This window comes from Mus pahari, chromosome 23, assembly GCF_900095145.1.
Source record: "Mus pahari chromosome 23, PAHARI_EIJ_v1.1, whole genome shotgun sequence".
NCBI lineage: Eukaryota > Metazoa > Chordata > Mammalia > Rodentia > Muridae > Mus > Mus pahari.
In genome coordinates, this window is record NC_034612.1 from 5325850 (window position 1) to 5345778 (window position 19929).

General features: G+C 49.3%; 2 protein-coding genes across 8 annotated transcripts in view; one reads left to right on the plus strand and one right to left on the minus strand.

The window, feature by feature from the left end:
* The first annotated feature begins 498 nt into the window (after window positions 1-498).
* On the plus strand, window positions 499-13941 carry Pla2g1b (phospholipase A2 group IB). 4 transcript variants are annotated; one of them, XM_021187037.1, is made up of 5 exons: window positions 499-502; window positions 7873-7921; window positions 10489-10648; window positions 11642-11769; window positions 13729-13936. In XM_021187037.1, exons 2-5 carry the CDS (start codon window positions 7888-7890, stop codon window positions 13845-13847), a joined length of 441 nt encoding a protein of 146 aa, XP_021042696.1. In that variant the 5' UTR covers window positions 499-502; window positions 7873-7887; the 3' UTR covers window positions 13848-13936. The 4 variants fall into 4 exon arrangements, with proteins under 4 accessions (XP_021042696.1, XP_029389620.1, XP_029389621.1 ...); XM_029533760.1 differs by lacking the exon at window positions 499-502 and having other exon boundaries at window positions 7751-7921; window positions 13729-13941; XM_029533761.1 differs by lacking the exon at window positions 499-502 and having other exon boundaries at window positions 7751-7921; window positions 10492-10648; window positions 13729-13941.
* Window positions 13942-17474: 3533 nt separating this feature from the next.
* Sirt4 (sirtuin 4) overlaps window positions 17475-19929 on the minus strand; it is a 6274-nt gene continuing 3819 nt past the window's right edge. For 3 of the 4 annotated variants that reach the window (XM_029533712.1, XM_029533711.1, XM_029533713.1), the window contains 3 exons: window positions 19183-19477; window positions 18512-18722; window positions 17475-17878 (listed from right to left, as the gene is read on the minus strand). In XM_029533712.1, the coding sequence (XP_029389572.1) occupies window positions 17871-17878; window positions 18512-18722; window positions 19183-19477 (514 nt within the window). In that variant the 3' untranslated portion in view covers window positions 17475-17870. Of the gene's footprint in view, window positions 17879-18511; window positions 18723-19182; window positions 19478-19929 lie in introns of those variants that run through there. The other variant, XM_029533715.1, reaches the window with a different exon arrangement.

Genomic DNA, 19929 nt, shown 5'->3' on the forward strand with positions numbered 1-19929 from the left:
AAAAACAAACAAACAAACAAAAACAAATGTTCAATGTAGAGGGAAAAAATGAAGAAAGAAAGGGAGAAAGAAGTTTGGGAAATGTTGGCAAGAAGTGAGTTTGTTTTGCTGTCATCCCTACCTCTGCGTACGTATATAGCTTTTCTCACTCAGTGTTCATACAACCAAAATCAGAGAAAGGTGGATAACACACAAGTGTTCTGCTTTATTTTGGAGATGGAGGCCTCACTACATTGCTGGACTTTACCTCCTAGGTTTTATTGGATCCTACATCAGCCTGCCAAGTAGCTGGGACCACATGCGTGTGCCGCCGCCGCCACCACTCCATGTGTGTGTGTGTGTACACATGCATGTTATCCTGAGAGTGGGCACATGTGTGTGTGTGTGCACATGCATGTTATCCTGGGCACATGTGTGTGTGTGTGTGTACACATGCATGTTCTCCTGAGAGTGGGCACATGCGTGTGTGTGTGTGTGTGATGCTGACATGCAGCCTCCCTCCGTCTCTCTACTCATTCAGAAGGGTCTCTCAGTCGAGCCCAGAGCTCTCTGATAGGGGACAAGCCAGCCAAGATAGCTGGGTGGTAGGGAATCCCCTTTCTCCAACTCGCTATTAGTTGCAAGAAGGCTGTCCTGCCCCCCGGCACTGGATGAGCTCTGAGGATTTGAACCCTGGTGGTCCTCTGGCTTTCGAGCGGTTATTTTATTCACAGAAGCATCTTCCCAGCCCCCTCCTCCCTTTTCATTATTTCCTTCTTAGTTTTACTTTGTATGTCTAAGGGGTGTTCTGCCTGAATGGATACGTGTGGGACCGAGGGCGTGCCTGGCGCCTGCAGAGAGCAGAAGAAGCCATATGGGTGTTGGGAATCGAACCTGGGTCCTTGGGAAGAATGGACAGTGCTTCTAACTTCCGGGCCACCTTTCCAGCCCCTGCCCACCACCTTGCTTTCCGACACGGTTTCACTCGGTAGCCCAGGTGGACTCGGATACTCCCGAATCCCCTGTTTCAGCTCCGGAAGTGCTGGGGTCTCTGGCCTACAATACGACCCCCACCACTTTCAGGCTGTGTGACATGGAACACACAACTTCTCTGAACCCACTTCATCCTGTCACGTGGGGAAGATGACGTCAGGAGACCCGCTGCTGAGCTTCGCGGGCCAAGTCCATCGCCTTCTGTGCCAAGCCTAAGAGGGTGCTTCGCGGTGGCAGCGAGCAGCTCTTTTAAGCATTTCCAGGAAAGCTGGAGCCTTATCCTTTGTGGGTGCAGCAGATGTGACCTTGACCTCGCTGGAGTGTGGGTATGCCCGCACCTGAAGGAGTCAAGAAGCTATCAGGGGCTGTACTTTCCACTTGACATTGTAGTTTTTTCCAGATGGGGGAGGTGGAGTTTCACACACCTGTGCGCGGATCTCGGCCAGCAGAAACCAAAGCACAGACTTCGAGGGCCTGGGGAGGTCTTCAGGGAACTTCGGCACGGACTGCGGCCAGCCGATAGCTGTCGCTTAGCATGGCCTCTCCACTTAGTGTGGCACTGGAGAATGTGTCCAGGCTGCCCTGGATCCTGGAGAAACCTCACTGCCCTGAATTACTGACTCTGGTTACACACACACACACTAAGCAATTAAAAATAGATTTTCTAACTGGATCTACCGAAAAGGCTGGGTCAGGTTCTCGGGACAGACTTAGCACTTAGTAAGTACAATCAGCTTGGAGGATGGTGTGTGTCAGCTGCTTGCACCTTGGACCACACATCTCTGTCCCTTAGCATCCTCCAGTCCCAACCCCAGGAGCAATGTCTACCTCTCTATCTTCTTGGACCTCATAGCATCCACAGGGGAAGGGGCCGGCAACTTTGCTGGTCCCTGCATTTGAGCTGGTATAGGGTCTTGGGCTAGTCCTTTGTCATCAGCATGGACTCAGGCTCTGTAGCTATCTTCAGTAGCTCTGCCTGTGCAGGTGTGTGCATTCTATGTATGAGCTAAGCACACAGTAGACAAAGACTGCCGACCGTCAAAGCACAGCTAGAGGAATGAATGGGTTCTGTAGCCCAGGCTAGCCTGGGACTCTCAATTCTCCTGCCGCAGCCTCCAGAGTGCTTGGATTACAGTCACACCCCACCATGTCCATTTTATTTTCTTCTTTGTGTGTGCCTGTGCATGAGTGTGAGTGCGTGTGTGTGCACGCACATGTGTGTGTGTGTGTACGCACGTGCCCAAGTGCATGCACGAGCCCATGTGTGCGGTGTGTGTGCGCACGTGTGTGCATTGCAATGTGTGTGCATGAATGCGTGTGAATCCATGTGTGTGTGCGAGCATGTGTACACGGGCGTGGGTGTACACATGTGTGTGCATGCACATGTGTGAGTGTGTGCGTGCATGAGCACAGGTGTGCCTGTGCACGGGTGTGCTTGAATGTGTGTGTACGTTGGGTGAGTGTGTGCACGTGCAAGCGTGTGCATGTATGCACACTGCTAGGGTTGAACTCAGGGCCTCACACAGGCTAAGCAAACACTCCAACACTAAGCTATGCTGTCAGCCCTCACACATCCCCCAGAGCTGGCATCACAGGTGGGCAGAGGTCAGAGGGAGATTATCGCTCACTCAGTGGGAAAGAGAGTTGATTCCACCAGACTCCCACACGAGATGACCTCGATCAGGGTGGAGGAGGATGGATTAGTGGGAAGCTGCAGGTGTGGCCGTTTCTAGCTCTACCCCATGCTATGCCTGCTTCCCCACCTGAAAGTCATCCAGCAAAACAGCAAAACAGGTCAGCGTGCTTAAACTCTACTTGCTTCCACATCCCATCACCTGGTGCATCCTACAAGCTGCATCCCTGCCTGACTGAGGCAGCTCAGGACTATCAACGCCACAGCAAGAGAAGGCTGGGAGGAAACAACCCATTAGGTTGAAGCGCACATTCAGAAACAGCTGCGTGAGGATAGTGCCACACGTCTGTGGTCCCATCGCTAGAGGACAGAGGCAGAAGGACCGATACAGGTTGGGGCCAGCCTGATCTACATAGATGGTGCACACCTATAATCACTCAGCAGGCTGAGGCAGGAGGCTTAGGTAGTTTAACACCAGCATTAGCTACATAGAAGACCCTGTCTCTAAAACAGAAAAGGGGAAAAAAGGGGCCAGGGGAGATGGCTCAGTTGGTAAAGCACTTGCCATCCAGGCATAAGGAACTGGATCCCAGGATCTATGGAAAAGCTGGGCACGGGGCACAGAGACAGGCAGATCCCTGGAGGTGGCCACTCTAGCCAAACTGGTGAGCTCCAGGGTCAGTGAGTGACCATGTCCCGAAACAATAAAGAACAGAGTGACTGAGGAAGAATTTCTGGTATCCACATGCATGAACATACACATGTGTGCATACACATACAACATATGCAGTTCTCACACACACACACACACACACATGTGCACACCCTGGATACAAAGTACACACAGGCAAGTGTGGTAGTACATGTCTGTAGTCCTAGCGAGCTGGAGGGGGAGGGGAGAGGATTGAGAGTTTGAAGCTAGCCTGGAGTACACAATGATCCTGTCTGAGAGAGAGAGAGAGAGAGAGAGAGATTCTGGAGATGTAGCTCAGTCGGTAAAGCCCTGTGTTCCATTCACAGCACCACTGGAGCTGAGCCTGTGAGTTCACAGGGCCACCTTACAGGAACCTGGATGCCCCCCCCGCCCCAAACATCTACATCATCAAAACCTCCCACCTTAGCACGCATGGGTGGTGACCTCCAAAGGTTCCACAGATCCGGTCCCAGTCCCCTCCCAGGACTGCTGGAGACCACACGCAGCAGAGAGGATTACACATCTCTGGGGACAGGGAGGAAGGACCACAAAGCTGGAATTGCAGACAAGGGTCCAGTGACGTTCTTCTCACCACCCAGGCCTGATCTTAGGACGTTCTCATGAGAGTGGGGAGTCGTGGCTGCTCTGAACTCACAATAGCTCTGCCGCGCCTGGAGGACCGAGGTCCCCAATGATGTTACATATTACATGTTTCGGTGTCCCTTAACCCAAATATTTGAGACCAAAATATTTTAGATGTTGGGGTCCCTTGGAACCAGAAAAATAAGACAGCTCAAAGGTGCCGTGTGGGTCCTGTGCAGGATACAAAGTGACCCTAACCACTGAGCTATCTCTCCAGCTCTCGCTCTGGCCGGCTTGTTCAGTTCCTGCTCACTGGAGTTATCTTCAGACACACCAGGAGAGGGCGTCAGATCCCATTACCGATGGTTGTGAGCCACCATGTGGTTGCTGGGGATTGAACTCATTGAACTCAGGATCTCTGGAAAAGCAGTCGGTGCTCTTAACCTCTGAGCCATCTCTCCATCCCCAAGCAATTTTAAACTATACTTCTTGTGCACCTGAGCAACCTGTACACACCGTGAATTTCCTAACTGTGGCCTGAGATTAGTTAGTGCTTGGTGTTTTGAACTCTGTTTTTATTTTTGTTTTGTTTTCAAGACAGGGATTCTCTGTGTAGCCCTGGCTGTCCTGGAAACTGGTTCTCTAGGCCAGGCTGGCCTCGAACTCAGAGCTCTGCCTGATTCTGCCTCCCAAGTGCTGGGTTTAAAGCCATGCACCACCACTCCCCACTCTGGGTTTTGAATTTAAAATTTTTTTTATATTTATTTAAAATTTTTTTTATATTTATTTATGTTTGTGTGTTCTGTATGCATGTATGTATGTGCACCATGTACCTCTCTGGTTCCCTTAAGGCCAGAAGAGGACGTCAAGATTTTCTGGAACTGGAATTATAACAGATGTGCGTGCTGTGTGGGTGCTGGGAATTGAACCTAGGTCCTCTGGAAGAACAGCCAGTGTTCTCAACCCCTGAGCCATCACTCCAGCCTGTAGGTTCAAATAAGAATATTCAACATGCATGCAAAAGTACCAGAAGAAAGAAGCCCACGGGGACCCACAGTGAATTAGTTGTTGCCAGGAGTTGGGAAGAAATCATTATCAATGGGAGCAAGGTTTCTTCTTGGGATGACTGAAGTGGAAATTTGAGGGCTCTTTGGAAAATCGGTTGGATGGTGTTTTGCTGGGGCAGACGTGAAGGGGTGTTCTGTTAAAGTGGACACAGGTGTGAAAGGCTAAGGCAGACTCGTAAAGGAACTTTTTGACGAAGCAGACACAGAAGGAAGGAATGCTGTGCTAAAGCAAGCACCTGAAAGAACACGTGATGAAGGATTTCTCACTAACAAGATGTATGTCTCGGTCTCCCTTCCACTGCATAGCTGAGCCACATTTGTCCGGCCTCCACAGAGAGAAACGCACCAAGAGACTCTGGTGGTGTGCTGCGGCTTGCGGCTTGCCCAGACTCAGGGTGACTGGCAGAGCGATGTCAGCTGAGACAGACGGGTGGCTGAGGCAAGACTGTGGAAGACATGTGATGCTTGGAGCAGGTATAACAGGGACTCTGGGGGTGGGGGTGGGGGTTCCTGGTGAGATGGTTCAGTGGTTAAGAGCACTGGCTGCTCTTCCAGGTCCTGAGTTCAATTCCCAGCAACCACATGGTAGCTCATAACCATCTATAATGGGATCTGACGCCCTCTTCAGGCAGGTGGATGTATACGCAGCAGAGCAGTAATATATTCACTAAAATTAAATAATTTTTTTAAAAAGGACTCTGAGGACAGTGATGGAGGCTGAGCTAGACTTGCTAAGCTAGAAATTTAAAGAATTCAGCTGGGCGTGGTGGTGCACGCCTTCAATCCCAGCGCTCGGGAGGCAGAGACAGGTGGATTTCTGAGTTCAAGGCCAGCCTGGTCTACAGAGTGAGTTCCAGGACAGCCAGGGCTAGGCAGAGAAACCCTGTCTCGAAAAACAAACAAAACAAACAAACAAAAACAAAAGCAAAAAGTTCCAAGTGCTAGTCTGCAGTTGCTTACGGTCTAAGCACTAACTGCTAAGTCCTCGACTGTTCCGAAAGTCATTCAGGTCTGATTCCACATCTCCAAATTTTCTCACAAACCTGCACTGGAAAGCGAAAATGTGATGTTTTCAGAGTGGGAAGAAACTAAGATGTGTGCCTTGGAGTCGGACAGACCTAAGCGTGAGCCAACCTTGCCTTGTTCGCTCACAGTCTGTGTGACCTTAGGCAAACTATTTCACCTCTCTGAACGCCTTTCCTCCTCTGTTGAGGGCATGACAGATAGACACCCACCACACACACACACACACACACACACACGCGCACACACACGCAAACCCAAGCATTCCAAGACACAAAGGCAGGGGTCGCCCACCCTGTCCCCTCCCCCACTTTTTACAGGTGTCTTACGGGATAGTTGCCCCGGGCCCCTTGAAGCTAGGCTAAGGAGCGATGTGTGGAGGCAGGAGTATCAGAAGCTCAGGGTCGGGCTTCAGGTTAAGATCCTACCGTTGTGGCAGAGCACCAAGTTCCATTCCCAGCATTCACGTCGGTGGCTCACAACCCCTGTAATTCCAGTTCCAGGGAACCTGACGCCCTCTTCTGGTTTGTGTGGCGTCTGCACTCACACATGCGCACACAAGGGAGCTAGTGAGACGGTGCTTAAAAGCACTGGCTGTGCTACTGAAATGCTAAGTGAGAGCCCCCAAGACCTCTGACCCTGCCCCAACTTATTTCTGATTGGTAAATAAAGATGCCGACAGCCAATAGCTGGGCAGAAGAGACATACGTGGGGTTTAGGTTTCCCACGCTTGGGGGGTCAGAAAAGAACAAGAGGAGAGGAGGAAAGAGAAGCCATCATTGGTTAGGAAAAAAGGAAAACGTCACCATGTGGGCTGACCAATTGTAGTTAAGAGCAGCCCAGATGAAGCATAGTAAGTAATAACTCGGGGTGATCGATAGGAAGGGAGATTCTAATAGCCCAGAGGGTAGGCAGCTGCCCAGCAACTATGCTGCTTGAAGCTTATTGTTGTGTGTGTCCCGGAGTCTAAATGGTCTAAGGTGGGGTAGAAACCTTGGGCCTGGGGCTGGCGAGATGTTTCAGTGGGTAAGAGCAGCGACTGCTCTCCCAAAGGTCCTGAGTTTGAATCTCAACAACATATGGCAGCTCACAATCACCCATAATGAGGTTTGATCAACCTCTTCTGGTGCGTCTGAAGACAGCTACAGTGTACTTATTATATTATAATAAATAAATCTTTGGGCCAGAGCAAGCAGGGCCGACCAGGGGAAGCAGAGGTCCTAAAATTCAATTCCCAACAACCACTAGAAGGCTCACAACCATCTGTACAGCTACAGTGTACTCATATACATAAAATAAATAAGTAAGTCTTTAGAAAAAGAAAAAGAAAAGAAAGAAAGAAACCTCAGGCTGAAATTTAAAGTAATTTCTACAATAGGCTGTTCTTCCAGAGGTCCTTAGTTCAATTCCCAGCAACCACAAGGTGGCTCATGACTGTTTGTAAAAGGGATCTGATGTCCTCTTCTGGAATGCAGGTGTACATGCAGACAGAGCACTCATACATAAATGAATGCGTTTTTAAAAATATATTATTTTTTAAAAATCTAAAAAAACAAAAGTTCAAGGCTATCGTCAGCTATACAACAAATTTGAGGCCAGCCTGGGCTAGAAACCTGTCTCAAAAAAATAAATAAATAAAGTAAAGAGGAATTCAAAGTTTTCTCAGATGCCCCATGAATTCCAGGACGGCCTGAGACTTGTCATAATGCGTAGGGAGAATAGTAAAAGATTCCAAGGTCGGAGCCAGGCACAGACCTGTGGCATTATTTTCTCTTACAGGCAAATCCCTCTGGGTTGTTCCCCGATAGACCCAAGGTCAGCCCAGAGTGGCTAAGAGCAAAGCAAACAGCCTTATCTTGGGAGCGTGGGGCCCCATCTATAAAAGAGGAAAGTCACTGGAGTTCTTCCTTTCCAAGATGAAACTCCTTCTGTTGGCTGCCCTCCTCACAGGTAGGACCCTCTGTCGCCTCTCTCTGAGCACCTCGCCGCCGTCTCCCTCTTCTCCAGTGCCTCCCTCTCACTGGGTCACTCTGGAATTGTTTGGCGTTCTCATTAGGGTCTAATAGCCTCTGGGTTGGGGTCCCCTCTTCACCCCAGTGTTCAGGACAGCTGGCACTTTTTGGCCTCTAAGTCTGAACTCAGATGACCCCTGAGAAAACGCTCCCTCATTTGCCTACCCAAGCAAAGGAAGCTCCCTTCTTCTGCTTCTGATGTCTTGCCCTGGCACCACTTTCCCTGGCCTTGCCAGTGCCCTGTCCACTTGTCTTTTTCTTTTTCCTTTAAAAAAATTTTATTTTTTTTTCCCCAAGTAGTACTAATGCCTTTAATCCCAGCACTCAGAAGGCAGAAGCCAGGAGATCTCTGTAAGTTCGAGGCCAGTCTTGTCTACAAAGCAAGTTTCAGACTCCATTTTAGCCAGGAGTGGTGGCGCACACCTTTAATCCTGGAACTTGGGAGGCAGAGGCAGGCGAATTCCTGAATTTGAGGCCAGCCTGGTCTACAGAGTGAGTTCCAGGACAGCCAGGAACTATGCAGAGAAACCCTGTCTCGAAAAACCAAACCAAGCCGGGCGTGGTGGCGCACGCCTTTAATCCCAGCACTCAGGAGGCAGAGGCAGGCAGATTTCTGAGTTCGAGGCCAGCCTGGTCTACAGAGTGAGTTCCAGGACAGCCAGGGCTACACAGAGAAACCCTGTCTCGAAAAACCAAACCAAGCCGGGCGTGGTGGCGCACGCCTTTAATCCCAGCACTCGGGAGGCAGAGGCAGGCAGATTTCTGAGTTCGAGGCCAGCCTGGTCTACAGAGTGAGTTCCAGGACAGCCAGGAACTATGCAGAGAAACCCTGTCTCGAAAAACCAAACCAAGCCGGGCGTGGTGGCGCACGCCTTTAATCCCAGCACTCGGGAGGCAGAGGCAGGCGGATTTCTGAGTTCCAGGACAGCCAGGGCTACACAGAGAAACCCTGTCTTGAAAAACAAAACAAAAACAACAACAACAAAAAAAGATTCCAGATGTTGAACTCTACCCTCCACCTACAAATGCACACATACACACACATATGTGAGTCCAAACACAAACCGAAGTAACTATGAAGCAAAAAGAACATGGAACAGCAGAGGCACCGCTTGGTGTGTGGACCAGAAGGTTCTCTTTAATGGGGAAGCATTGGGGCCAAGCTCTCTCTAGCCATTCAGCAGACTGAGGCAGGAGGATTGAGAATTTAAGACTTGGACTATTTGGACTATTTAGGTAGACTCAGAGGGGGGGGGGAGAGAGAGAGAGAGAGAGAGAATATTAAATAAATAGTAACATTTCAGTCCAGGAACTCTCAGAGAGTGACTCAGAAGAGGCAAGCATGTCGGTGCTTTCCTTCTGCCACTTGTCCATTGGTGACCTGGGCAGGAGTGGAAGTGGAGAGAAAGAAGAGATGAAGTGGAGTCCCAGATTCATGGAAGGGAGAAGCCGCAGGCTGAGGGAAATCCAGGGAGACAGACTCAGAATTGGCCTGAGCTGACCTTCGCTGACCCAACTTCAGCACGCACCTACTTACTTACTTACTGATCGGACCTACTTACTTACTTACTGATCACCCTCTTGTTGGCCGTTCCTGTGTGTGGTAAGCAGTGAGCACCACGCTGTTCTATCATCCTTGCCTCCATCTTCCTCCTCCTGAGGCAGGGTATCATGTAGCCCAGGCTAGCCTCAAGCTCACCATTCAGTGCTGCAGATGGAAGCCAGGACTTTGTGCTTGCTTGACTGAAACAGGGTCTCACATAACCCGAGAAAGCCTTGAACTTGCCTTGTAAGAAGATAACTTTGAACTTCTTCTTTTTTAAAGATTTATTCATTATTGCCAGGCAGTAGCGCATGCCTTTAATCCCAATACTTGGGAGGCAGAGGCAGGCGGATTTCTGAGTTCGAGGCCAGCCTGGTCTACAGAGTGAGTTCCAGGACAGCCTGGGATACACAGAGAAACCCTGTCTCAAAAAACTCAAAAAAGAAAAAAGATTTATTTATTATTATTATTTATTATATGTAAGTACACTGTGGCTGTCTTCAGACACCCCAGAAGAGGGAGTCAGATCTCATAACGGATGGTTGTGAGTCACCATGTGGTTGTTGGGATTTGAACTCAGGATCCTCGGAAGAGCAGTCAGTGCTGTTAACCGCTGAGTCATCTCTCCAGCCTAGCAATCTTTATATAACTTAATGTCGGAGGGGTATCCCAGCCCAGTACAGTGGTGCTTGTTTATTTATAGTTCTAGCACAAGGGGAGGACGAGGCAGGACGGTTTTGCTTCAGAGTTGGAGGTTCGACACCTTCCTGCTCAGGTCTGACTTAGCTCCAAGACCTACATAATGGGGGGCAGACGGTCAGCTGCACGTTAGCGGGCTCCTGGGAACCGATGCTCTCCCGAGACAACAACTGATAGGAGCTGAGAAAGAAGATAGCAGGCAGGCATCAGCCCCCGGGTAGAGCGGCTCGGGGTGGATTTGAACGTGCTGTACACTCTCGCAGCAGGCGCCGCTGCACACAGCATCAGCCCTCGGGCTGTGTGGCAGTTCCGCAATATGATCAAGTGCACCATCCCCGGGAGTGATCCCCTGTTGGATTACAACAACTATGGCTGCTACTGTGGCTTGGGCGGCTCAGGCACCCCAGTGGACGCCTTAGACACGTGAGTGGTCTATCCCGTGGGAGACTGGAGCGTGGGCACGGGGGTGGGGGGCGGGAGAACAGGCCAATCCCGTCAGGTCTCGAGAGGCAGGACGGGGAGGCGTGCACAGTCCTTGAGCATCGTGTGTTTTTTTGTTGTTGTTGTTTAGTTGTTCATTATTTACCTTTGTTTGTGTGATTGTTTTCCAGTCAGGGTTTCTCTTTGTAGCCCAAGCTGTCCTGAAACCCTCTCTGGCTGTGAACTCAGCTACCCTCCAGCTCCGCTTCCTGAGTGCTGGAATTAAAGGCGTGCATCACAATGCCCAGCATATACTTTCACCTCTTGTCATGTAAAGAAAGAGGTCCAAGAGGACCCCTTAATCTAGTGGTCCCGGGAAGTGGAAAGTGTGCGGTGCTCCCCTCTAGTGGCAGAGCAGGGTACTGCCAACCATCCACATGTCAGCCTTGGCTTAAAAAAAAAACCGTAAACCTGCTCAATGTCAAAGTTGCAGAACCGCCTTAAAAAAAAAACAAACACGTCATCGCAACTTCAGAACTTGTAATGTTACTGTATTCCTGCAGCTTAAAACAAACAAACAAACAAACAAAAAAACATTTTTTGAGACAGGGTCTCCTGATCTCAAACTTAGAGATCCACCTGCCTCTGCCTCAAGTACCGGGATTGTCTTTCTTTCTTTTCTTTTTTTTTTTTTCCCAGTGCTGAGGACCGAACCCAGAGCCTTGCGCTTGCTAGGCAAGTGCTCTACCATTGAGCTAAACCCCTCAGCCCCCAAGCACTGGGATTTGATAAAGTCTGGGGCCCACTGCACCTGGCAAAGGTTGCTTTCAGTAAATATATGTTAACAGAGATCCCAGATTCTGGAGACAGTCACTCTCCAGCCATTGCTTCCGGAACGTTCGTGCTTAAGTCAGCCGCGCCTGTTTGACTGCGGGTTGAGAGCCGACCCCCGTCGGGTCCACTACCCTGCCTTCAGCTGTTCCTTCCTCTCTCCAGGTGCTGCCAGACTCATGACCACTGTTACACTCAGGCCAAGAAGCTGAAAAGCTGTAAATTCCTCATAGACAACCCCTACACCAATACGTACTCCTACTCGTGCTCCGGGAGCGAGATCACCTGCAGTGGTAGGGTGACCCTCCGGGGACCTCGGGGACCTCGGGACTCTCTGCCTGGCCTTTGGCGGGTTTGGAAGGGGGAGGGAGGGACAGGGACAGTCACCATTTAGTATGCCAACGTTTAAAAGATTTTATGTATTTAGGGGAGGCGTGCCTATGACGCTCCACACGCGTGGAGGTCTGAGGACAGCTTTCAGGAGTCCGTTCTCTCTTCCCACCGTGTGAGGCCTGGGGGTGGGGCCCAGGCTCAGATTTAGCACCAAGCCCCTTTGTTCCCTGAGACAGCTGGCCTCCCCTAAGCGGCTTCCCTTAACTGCTGTGTTATATACTGATTTACTAAGCACTCGGAAGCTGTATCATGGCTTATATGCCAAACACTGAGCTAAACATCTATCCGGGTAAAGATTTCTCATTCCCACTTTACAGGCGAGGAGTCAGAGGGTTGGGAATGCAACTCAGTTGCAGATTGCTTGTCTAGCACGCACAGAGCCCTGAGTTCCGTCCCTGGAACCTATAAATTGACATGGCGGTGCATACTTGTAATCCCAGCACGTAGAGGCAGGACGTATAATTTTTTTTTTAAAAAAAAGATTTATCTGTTTATTTTATGTATATGAGTACACCATTGCTCTCTTCAGACGCACCAGAAGAGGACATCAGATGTGATGTATGAGTACCTGCACATACACCTGTGTGCCAGAAGAGGGCGTCAGATCTCATTACAGATGGCTGTGAGCCACCATATGGCTGCTGGGATTTGAACTCAGGACCTCTGGAAGGGCAGTCAGTGCTCTTAACGGCTGAGCCATCTCTCCCACTGGCTCCAGATTAATGGTGGAATAGAGAGATCAGTATTTATTTGCATATTACGAGGGTAATCTTCACACAATTCACAAAAACATTATTTTTTTTTTTAAAGATTTATTTATTTATTATATGTAAGTACACNGTAGCTGTCTTCAGACACTCCAGAAGAGGGAGTCAGATCTTGTTATGGATGGTTCTGAGCCACCATGTGGTTGCTGGGATTTGAACTCCGGACCTTCGGAAGAGCAGTCGGGTGCTCTTACCCACTGAGCCATCTCACCAGCCCTCACAAAAACATTATTAAAGCCGATATTTGTACTTTTCTGATTTTTAGGTTTATATGCTCATGTTTATTTTTTTTTTAATTTTCTCTTGTTGTTGTTTTGTTTTGTTTTGTTTTTGAGACAGGGTTTCTCCGTATAGCCTTGGCTGTCCTGGAACTTGCTCCGTAGACCAGGCTGACTTCCAACTCAGGGATCTGCCTGCCTCTGTCTCCCAAGTCCTGGGACTAAAGAGGTGCACCGCCACTGCTGACAACTTTATTTTATGTCTAGGAATGAGTTGGCATCCCGGTGTCTTCTATTACTCTCTGTCTTATCTTTAGAGACCCAGCCTCTCACTAAACAAGGCACTCACTCACCTGTAGCCTGACACGCCAACAAGTGTTGGCGATCTGTGCTCTCCGCTTACTGATAGAGTTACAGATGACCCAACCACACCTTGCTCAAGGGCTCGGGGATCCTAACTGAAGCTCAAGCTTGCGTCTTATGTGTTAGTCACTTTACCCACTGAGCCCCACAGAAGTACCTTTCTTTTTTTTTAAGATTTATTTATTTTATATATGTGAGTACACTGTAGCTGTCTTCAGACACTCCAGAAGAGGGTGTCAGATCTCATTACAGATGGTCGTGAACCACCACGTGGTTGCTGGGATTTGAACTCAGGACCTCTGGTAGAGCAGTCAGTGCTCTTAACTGCTGCTCCGTCTCTCCAGCCCAAGAAGTACATTTCTATTATAATTTGGCAACCCCGACATACTTTCGTTTGCTTCGTCTCTCAACCCTACATCTGCGACCCATGGGATGGCCACCAGCTTCTTTCCATTGTCATGTGGGGTCCCGGGCTCCACTCATTCGATTCTCTGTTCTTGTTTCTCTCCAGACAAAAACAAGGAATGTGAGAACTTCATCTGCAACTGTGACCGTCAGGCCGCCATCTGCTTCTCCAAGGCCCCGTACAACAAGGAATACAAAAACCTTGACACTGGGAAATTCTGTTAGGCCTGTCACCTCACTTCTGCCCACGCCGGCCCTGCCCACCTGCTGTCTTACTTCACCCTGGGCCCTCTAATAAAGTACCCGCTGTCAGAGCCTGGGTTTGGTCATTGTAGTCTCTGTTCCACTGAGCACTGTTAAATCCTCAGAGGAAAGTATTTCATCTAGTCTTGGAAACTCAAGATGAATGAGAACATTTCCAGGAATCAAGCGCCTCGTAGAATAGGCAATAATCTGGGCACACAGGAGGCAGAGGCAGGCAGGTCTCTGTGAGTTTGAGTCCAGCCTGGTCTACAGGGTGAGTTTCAGGGATAACGATCTGTCTTGGAACAAAAGAACAAGACAAGTGGCAATCACGATTAATGGATTACCCTGCACCCAGCCCGTGTGTCTTTATTTATTTATTTATTTATTTATTTATTTATTACATGTAAGTACACTGTAGCTGTCTTCAGACACTCCAGAAGAAGGAGTCAGATCTTGTTATGGTTGTGAGCCACCATGTGGTTGCTGGGATTTGAACTCTGCACCTTTGGAAGAGCAGTCGGGTGCTCTTACCCACTGAGCCATCTCACCAGCCCCCCCATGTGTCTCTTAAGGTCTCGATCCTTCTGATGCATGGCGACTATGAGCGGATGGTAGGATGGGAAGCAGGCTCTGGCTTTGTTTGAACCAGTTTTCATCTGAGCTCATTCTTATGCTTCTATTTGCAACGGTCTCAAGCCAGTTGTTTTTTTGTTTGTTTGTTTGTTTTGTTTTGTTTTGTTTTTTTCTTTCTTTGAGATAGCCCGGTTGGCCTGGAATTCATTATCTATGATAATTTTTTGAGACAGGGTTTTACCGTGTATTCCTGGGACTCACTATGTAACCCAGGCACTCGTTTCCAGGTGACAGGCTAAGCTTGGAACTTCAATCTTCAGAAGTCTCCGGAGCTTAAGAAGGCAAAGTGAGGCAGCTTAGCCACTTTTGAATCTCTGGCTCCCAGGGTTCTTTCGAAACCCCTGCTGAGCGTCGAGGCTCAGAGTAGCAACCCTAACCCTCAAAGAAAGTAAGGCCCAGTGGAAAGAAGTGGAAAGAAAGCTTAGTGTAGGCGTTTGTTCCCATTGTTCTTTCACGTGATTGAAACAAAAGAGAATGGAGAACACAGCTCAGGTCAAAGAGTGCTTGCCTAGGATGCAGGATGCCCTGGGTTCGACTCCCAATCGTGAATAAAACCGGGCATGGGCACACGCCTGTAGACCCAGCACTCAGAAGGTGGGGGGCAGGAGGATCAGGAGCTTCGGGTCCCCTTAGCTACAGAGTGAATTAGAAGCCAGCCTGAGATACAAAACACCGGGTCGTCTAGCCCTGTGATCCCGTGCGCACAGCCTGGTTAATCTCTGGTTCCCTAGTCAACGGATTTCGGAGTCAGGTGTCTGGCTGCTGATCTCTCTCTCTTTTTTTTTCTTTCGTTATCCACCTCTCCCTTCCCAAAGGTCAGGCCAGAGCGGCCGCAGCTGCTGCTACGGCTGCCTGCGCAGGCGCCGTGACCCCGGTAGTAGCTCGTAATTGCTGTCCAGAATCCGGCTGGAAGGGGTAGTAGAAGTTTGAGCATGAACCCCTGCATGGTTCCTATCCTGGTAAGGGGTGAGGAATGGGAGAAAGGAGGTGCTGTAGTGCTAGTGGGCGGCGTGAGCGATGCCTGACCGCACAGGCAAAGGCGAGAGGGCTTTGGACCCACAGGCGTTGTTCGCCAACCACTGATGCTGAGAATTGAACCTGGGTCCTCTGGAGGAGCGAAAGTGCTCTTTTTTTTTTTTTTTTCTTTTTGGTTTTTCGAGACAGGGTTTCTCCGTATAGCCCTGGCTGTCCTGGAACTCACTTTGTAGACCAGGCTGCCCTTGAACTCAGAAATCCGCCTGCCTCTGCCTCCCGAGTGCTGGGATTAAAGGCGTGCACTACCACGCCCGGCTGTGGAAAGTGCTCTTAACAGCTGAGCCAGTTCAACAGCCATCAGGGAAGGGAAAACCTCGGAAGGATTGTCCCTGTCATATTGGCCTGTAGGCATATCTGCTGGGCATCTTCTTGATAGCTGAATGAGGGTCCAGCCCACTGTGGGCGGTGTCATCCCTAGGTAGGTGGTTGCAGGCTGCATAAGAAAGCCTTGGCTTCTGCTTCAAGCTCCTCTCTGGGCTTCCCTCAGTGATGAGTTGTAATCTATAAGATGAAATAAACCTTTTCTCCCCAAGTTGCTTTTGGTCATGGTGTTTACCACAGCAACACAAAGCAAGCTAGGACCATGTTTCAGGATTCTTGCTTTTCAGGGGCTTTTGTTTTGTTTTGTTTTTGTTTTTGTTTTTGTTTTTTTGAGACAGGGTTTCTCTGTATAGCCCTGGCTGTCCTGGAACTCACACTGTAGACCAGGCTATGCCTCCCAAGTGCTGGGATTAAAGGCGTGCGCCACCACTGCCTGGCTTTTGTTATTATTTTTTTTAATGATGCTGTTGATTGAACTGAACTTATGGCTTCACACATGCTAGGAAGGCTGTTAACAGTAAGCTACACACAGACACCTGTCCTCGAGTAACGTCATCTTTTAAAAGAATTAATAGTGTCTGATATATATAATGAACTTGTGGGGTTGGGATGTGAGGAAATGGGTCATAAAATGCTTCCTAAGTCTGTTGTAAATGTTGAGCATTTTCCTAAGGATGGGTCTTAGTTTTAGTTTGTCTTGGCTCTTTAATGTTTGTGATTTAGCGCTGTTATTGGTTTGGTTTGGTTTGGTTTTTTTGAGACGGTTTCTCTGTGTAGCCCTGGCTGTCCTGGAACTCACTCTGTAGACCAGGCTGGCCCTGAACTCGGAGATCCACCGGCCTCTGCCTCCTGAGTGCTGGGATGAAAGGTCTGCACTGCCACCCCCTGGCTATGATTTGTTTTAACCTAAAGTATATAAAAAGAAAATGAAGGGCCTGGAGAGATGGCTCAGTGGCTGAGAGCATTCACTGGCTGCTCTTCCAGAGGTTCTGAGTTCAATTCCCATCATCCACATGACAGCTCACCATCTACAATGGAGATCTGATGCTCTCCTCTGGTCTTCATATGTTCAGACAAAATACCCATATACTAAAGTGCATATAAACAGATTTAAAAAAAAAAAAAAAGGTTGGATGTGGTAGCGCATGCCTTTAATCCCAGGAGGCAAGGGCAGGCTAGAGAGATGGCGCAGAGGTTAAGAGCCCTGCCTACTCTCTCAAAGTACATTTCCCAGCACATTCATTCGGCCACTCAAGAGCTTTGATTGCTCCCGAGGCTGATGCAGGATAAGCATGAGTCCTCTGCCCTCATCTCAGGCAGGAGTCTTTCTGAAGTAGAGTGTGCCTCCCTTGTGCCTCCTGTTTTGGGGGCACACTGACTCATCCCAGTGAGGGCTGTAATCAAAAAGGTCAGCTGAGGAGCCCACAGGAATTAGCCGTTCTCTCTAGAAACCAGGTTCAAGGTGGGTGTCACTTTTGGCCAGCTACCACCGAGGACAAATCCCTATGACACAGGAGCATAAAGCCCGCTTTCTTCATAGCTGCATAAAAGACATGTAAGTTCACAGTCCACACATGTGGTATGCTATTAAAAATAATTTATTATTTGGTTAATTAAAAAAAAAAAGTCGTGTTTGCTCTTGCTCCTGTCGTCAGAAATATCAAAGTGCTTCAGTCAGACACATCCATTTGGAATTATGAATGAATTATAAATCCCTCTTCTGGTTATCCCTGAATGAGTGAGATCCCCACGTTGCCCCTCACAGACGGTTGTGGTTTACAGACTTCTGCCTGATCCTTCATTCCTGGCGACACAGCTACTCCATCAAGGGCACAGCTACTCCATCAAGGGCACAGCTACTCCATCAAGGGCACAGCTACTTCTTTGGAAGAGTCTTTCCGTAGGGGGCAGCTCTCATCTCTATAAACAGGAAGGTGCCTGCCCTCTAGGCGTGGCTTTGTCCCCTCTATAGGATGCAGAGTTGGCAATGGGAGGGCGGGGAGGGGGGGATCCTTAGGGATCTGAAAAGAAATGAAACAAATTAATGCCAAGATAAATAAACTGGAAACCGGGTAAAAGAAACATTCACCGGCAGTGATGGCCGAGGCAAGTGGATCTCTGAGTTCGAGGCCAGCCTGGTCTACAGAGTGAGTTCCAGGACAGCCAGGGCTATACAGAGAAACCCTGTCTCGAAAAAACAAAAAACAAAACAAAACAAAAAAAGAAACGTCCGTCCACCTTTCCATTAAAAACCAGGTGGGCAGGCTAGAGAGATGGCTCAGTGGTTAAGCACACCGACTGCTCTTCCAGAGGTACTGAGTTCAAGTCCCAGCAACCACACGGTGCTCTGTCTTGAGACCCCCTCCCAAAATGAAACCATCTACTGTATCTTTTTTAAAGCTCGTTTTAGCTAAAAATAGTCATATCTTAAGCCGTCTAGAATTGTCTCTCTTGTCCGGCACCTGACCACTCTGTGTAACAGGGAGTTGAATCTGTCACCTGGCTTTTGTTTTGTTGTTTGAAGTTGAGGTGTCCGTTTCTATGGCCAGATCTCTGGCCTTGGGCCAGGCTAGCCGCTTTCATCAGCCTCTGAGGGATTACAAGCCACGCTCCACCTGGCTAGACCCCCTTTCCTGAGAGCGCTTTCACTTTACCTTGAGCAGCGGGACTCAAAGGAAAGTCCATTTCCAGCCTTTGGACATCAGAGTGCTGTCTCTGCGGGTCTATTAAGGGCAGCAACTCTCCACAGCGGGAATCCAGCTTCAGGCAAGCCAAATCATCAGACCGGGTGGGTCCGATGTTCAGAATGGCTATTGGCAGCTTTTTCTCCCGGGCGGTGAGGATGAACCTGTAACCAGAGTACACCTGCCCAGGCAAATCAGAGAGATCGCTCTAGATCCAGGGAAAGAACCCACCCGCAGTCTCAGAAACGGAAACAAACAAAAAAGATAAAAAGGAGCTTGGGGCCTAGCGAGATGGTTCAATGGTTAAGAGCACTGAATACTCTTCCAATAGTCCCAAGTTCAATTCCCAGCAACCCATCTCTAATTGAATCTGATGCCCTCTTCTGGTGTGTCCACAGCTACAGTGTGCTCATATAAATAAAATAATTAAAAAAAAAAAAAAGGAGCTGAGGGGCTGTTGAGACAGCTCAGCAGGTAAAGGTTTTGCCACCTTGTCAGATAACCGAGTTCAACCATGTACGCATGCGCATACCCGCACACATGCGTGAAGTCTAATAAGCGAAACCCAGACAAGAGGGAACCTCTAGTTCTCACCCTGTAGGATGGGCAAGGGCAACTGCCACCCTGACAGAGTCGGGTACCTGCAGAGATGACCCCACCACCAGCAGGGAGTCCGCCTCTTTCACACGCTGGTGCACAAAGTCGACCTTGTCTGGGTTCACCGTGTCCCCAAAGAAAACGACGTCTGGTTTCAGAGGGCCGCCGCACCGATCACAGCACGGGACCTGAAAGCTCCGGACCTGCTCCTCAGTGAGGAACACGTCGCCGTCGGGGGCCACGCCCTGCGCCTCGGCGCTCCAGCTGGGGTTCAGGGCTTGGAAGCGGTCCTGCAGCACCCTGCGGGCAGTCTGCTCCCCACAGTTCAGGCACAGGACTCTAAAGACAAACATGAAATCTGCTGAACATGGTTCCTGGGAGACGCAGAGCTGACAGAGCAGCCGGACCAGTTTTAGTCCCCCTCCCCCAAAACAGTCACTTTATTTTCCTAGTGAGTGCTCATCTCCAGCCTCCCCCCCCCCTTTTTTGGGACATCCAAGTGTTCTCCTTGCTCCCCTTTGCAAGGTTCTCAACCTGTGGGTCCAGACCCCTGAGTCACCTGGGGCCATCAGAAAAATGCAGATAGTGGGCTGGCAAGATGGTTCATCAGATAAGAGCACTGCCAGAGGCCCTGAGTTCAATTCCCAGCCACCACATGGTGACTCCCAAACATCTGTAAGGGGGATCTGATGTCCTCTTCTGGTGTGTCTGAAGACAGCTACAGTGTATTCATAAATAAAATAAATAATAAAAATAAAAGAAGCCGGGCGGTGGTGGAGCACGCCTTTAAT

Coding starts and splice junctions, on each gene's coding strand:
- Pla2g1b (XM_021187037.1), top strand. CDS start 7,888: ATGAAACTCCTTCTGTTGGCTGCCCTCCTCACAG. Junction 7,922..10,488: donor GTTGGCTGCCCTCCTCACAG/GTAGGACCCTCT, acceptor ACACTCTCGCAG/CAGGCGCCGCTGCACACAGC. Junction 10,649..11,641: donor CCAGTGGACGCCTTAGACAC/GTGAGTGGTCTA, acceptor TCCTCTCTCCAG/GTGCTGCCAGACTCATGACC.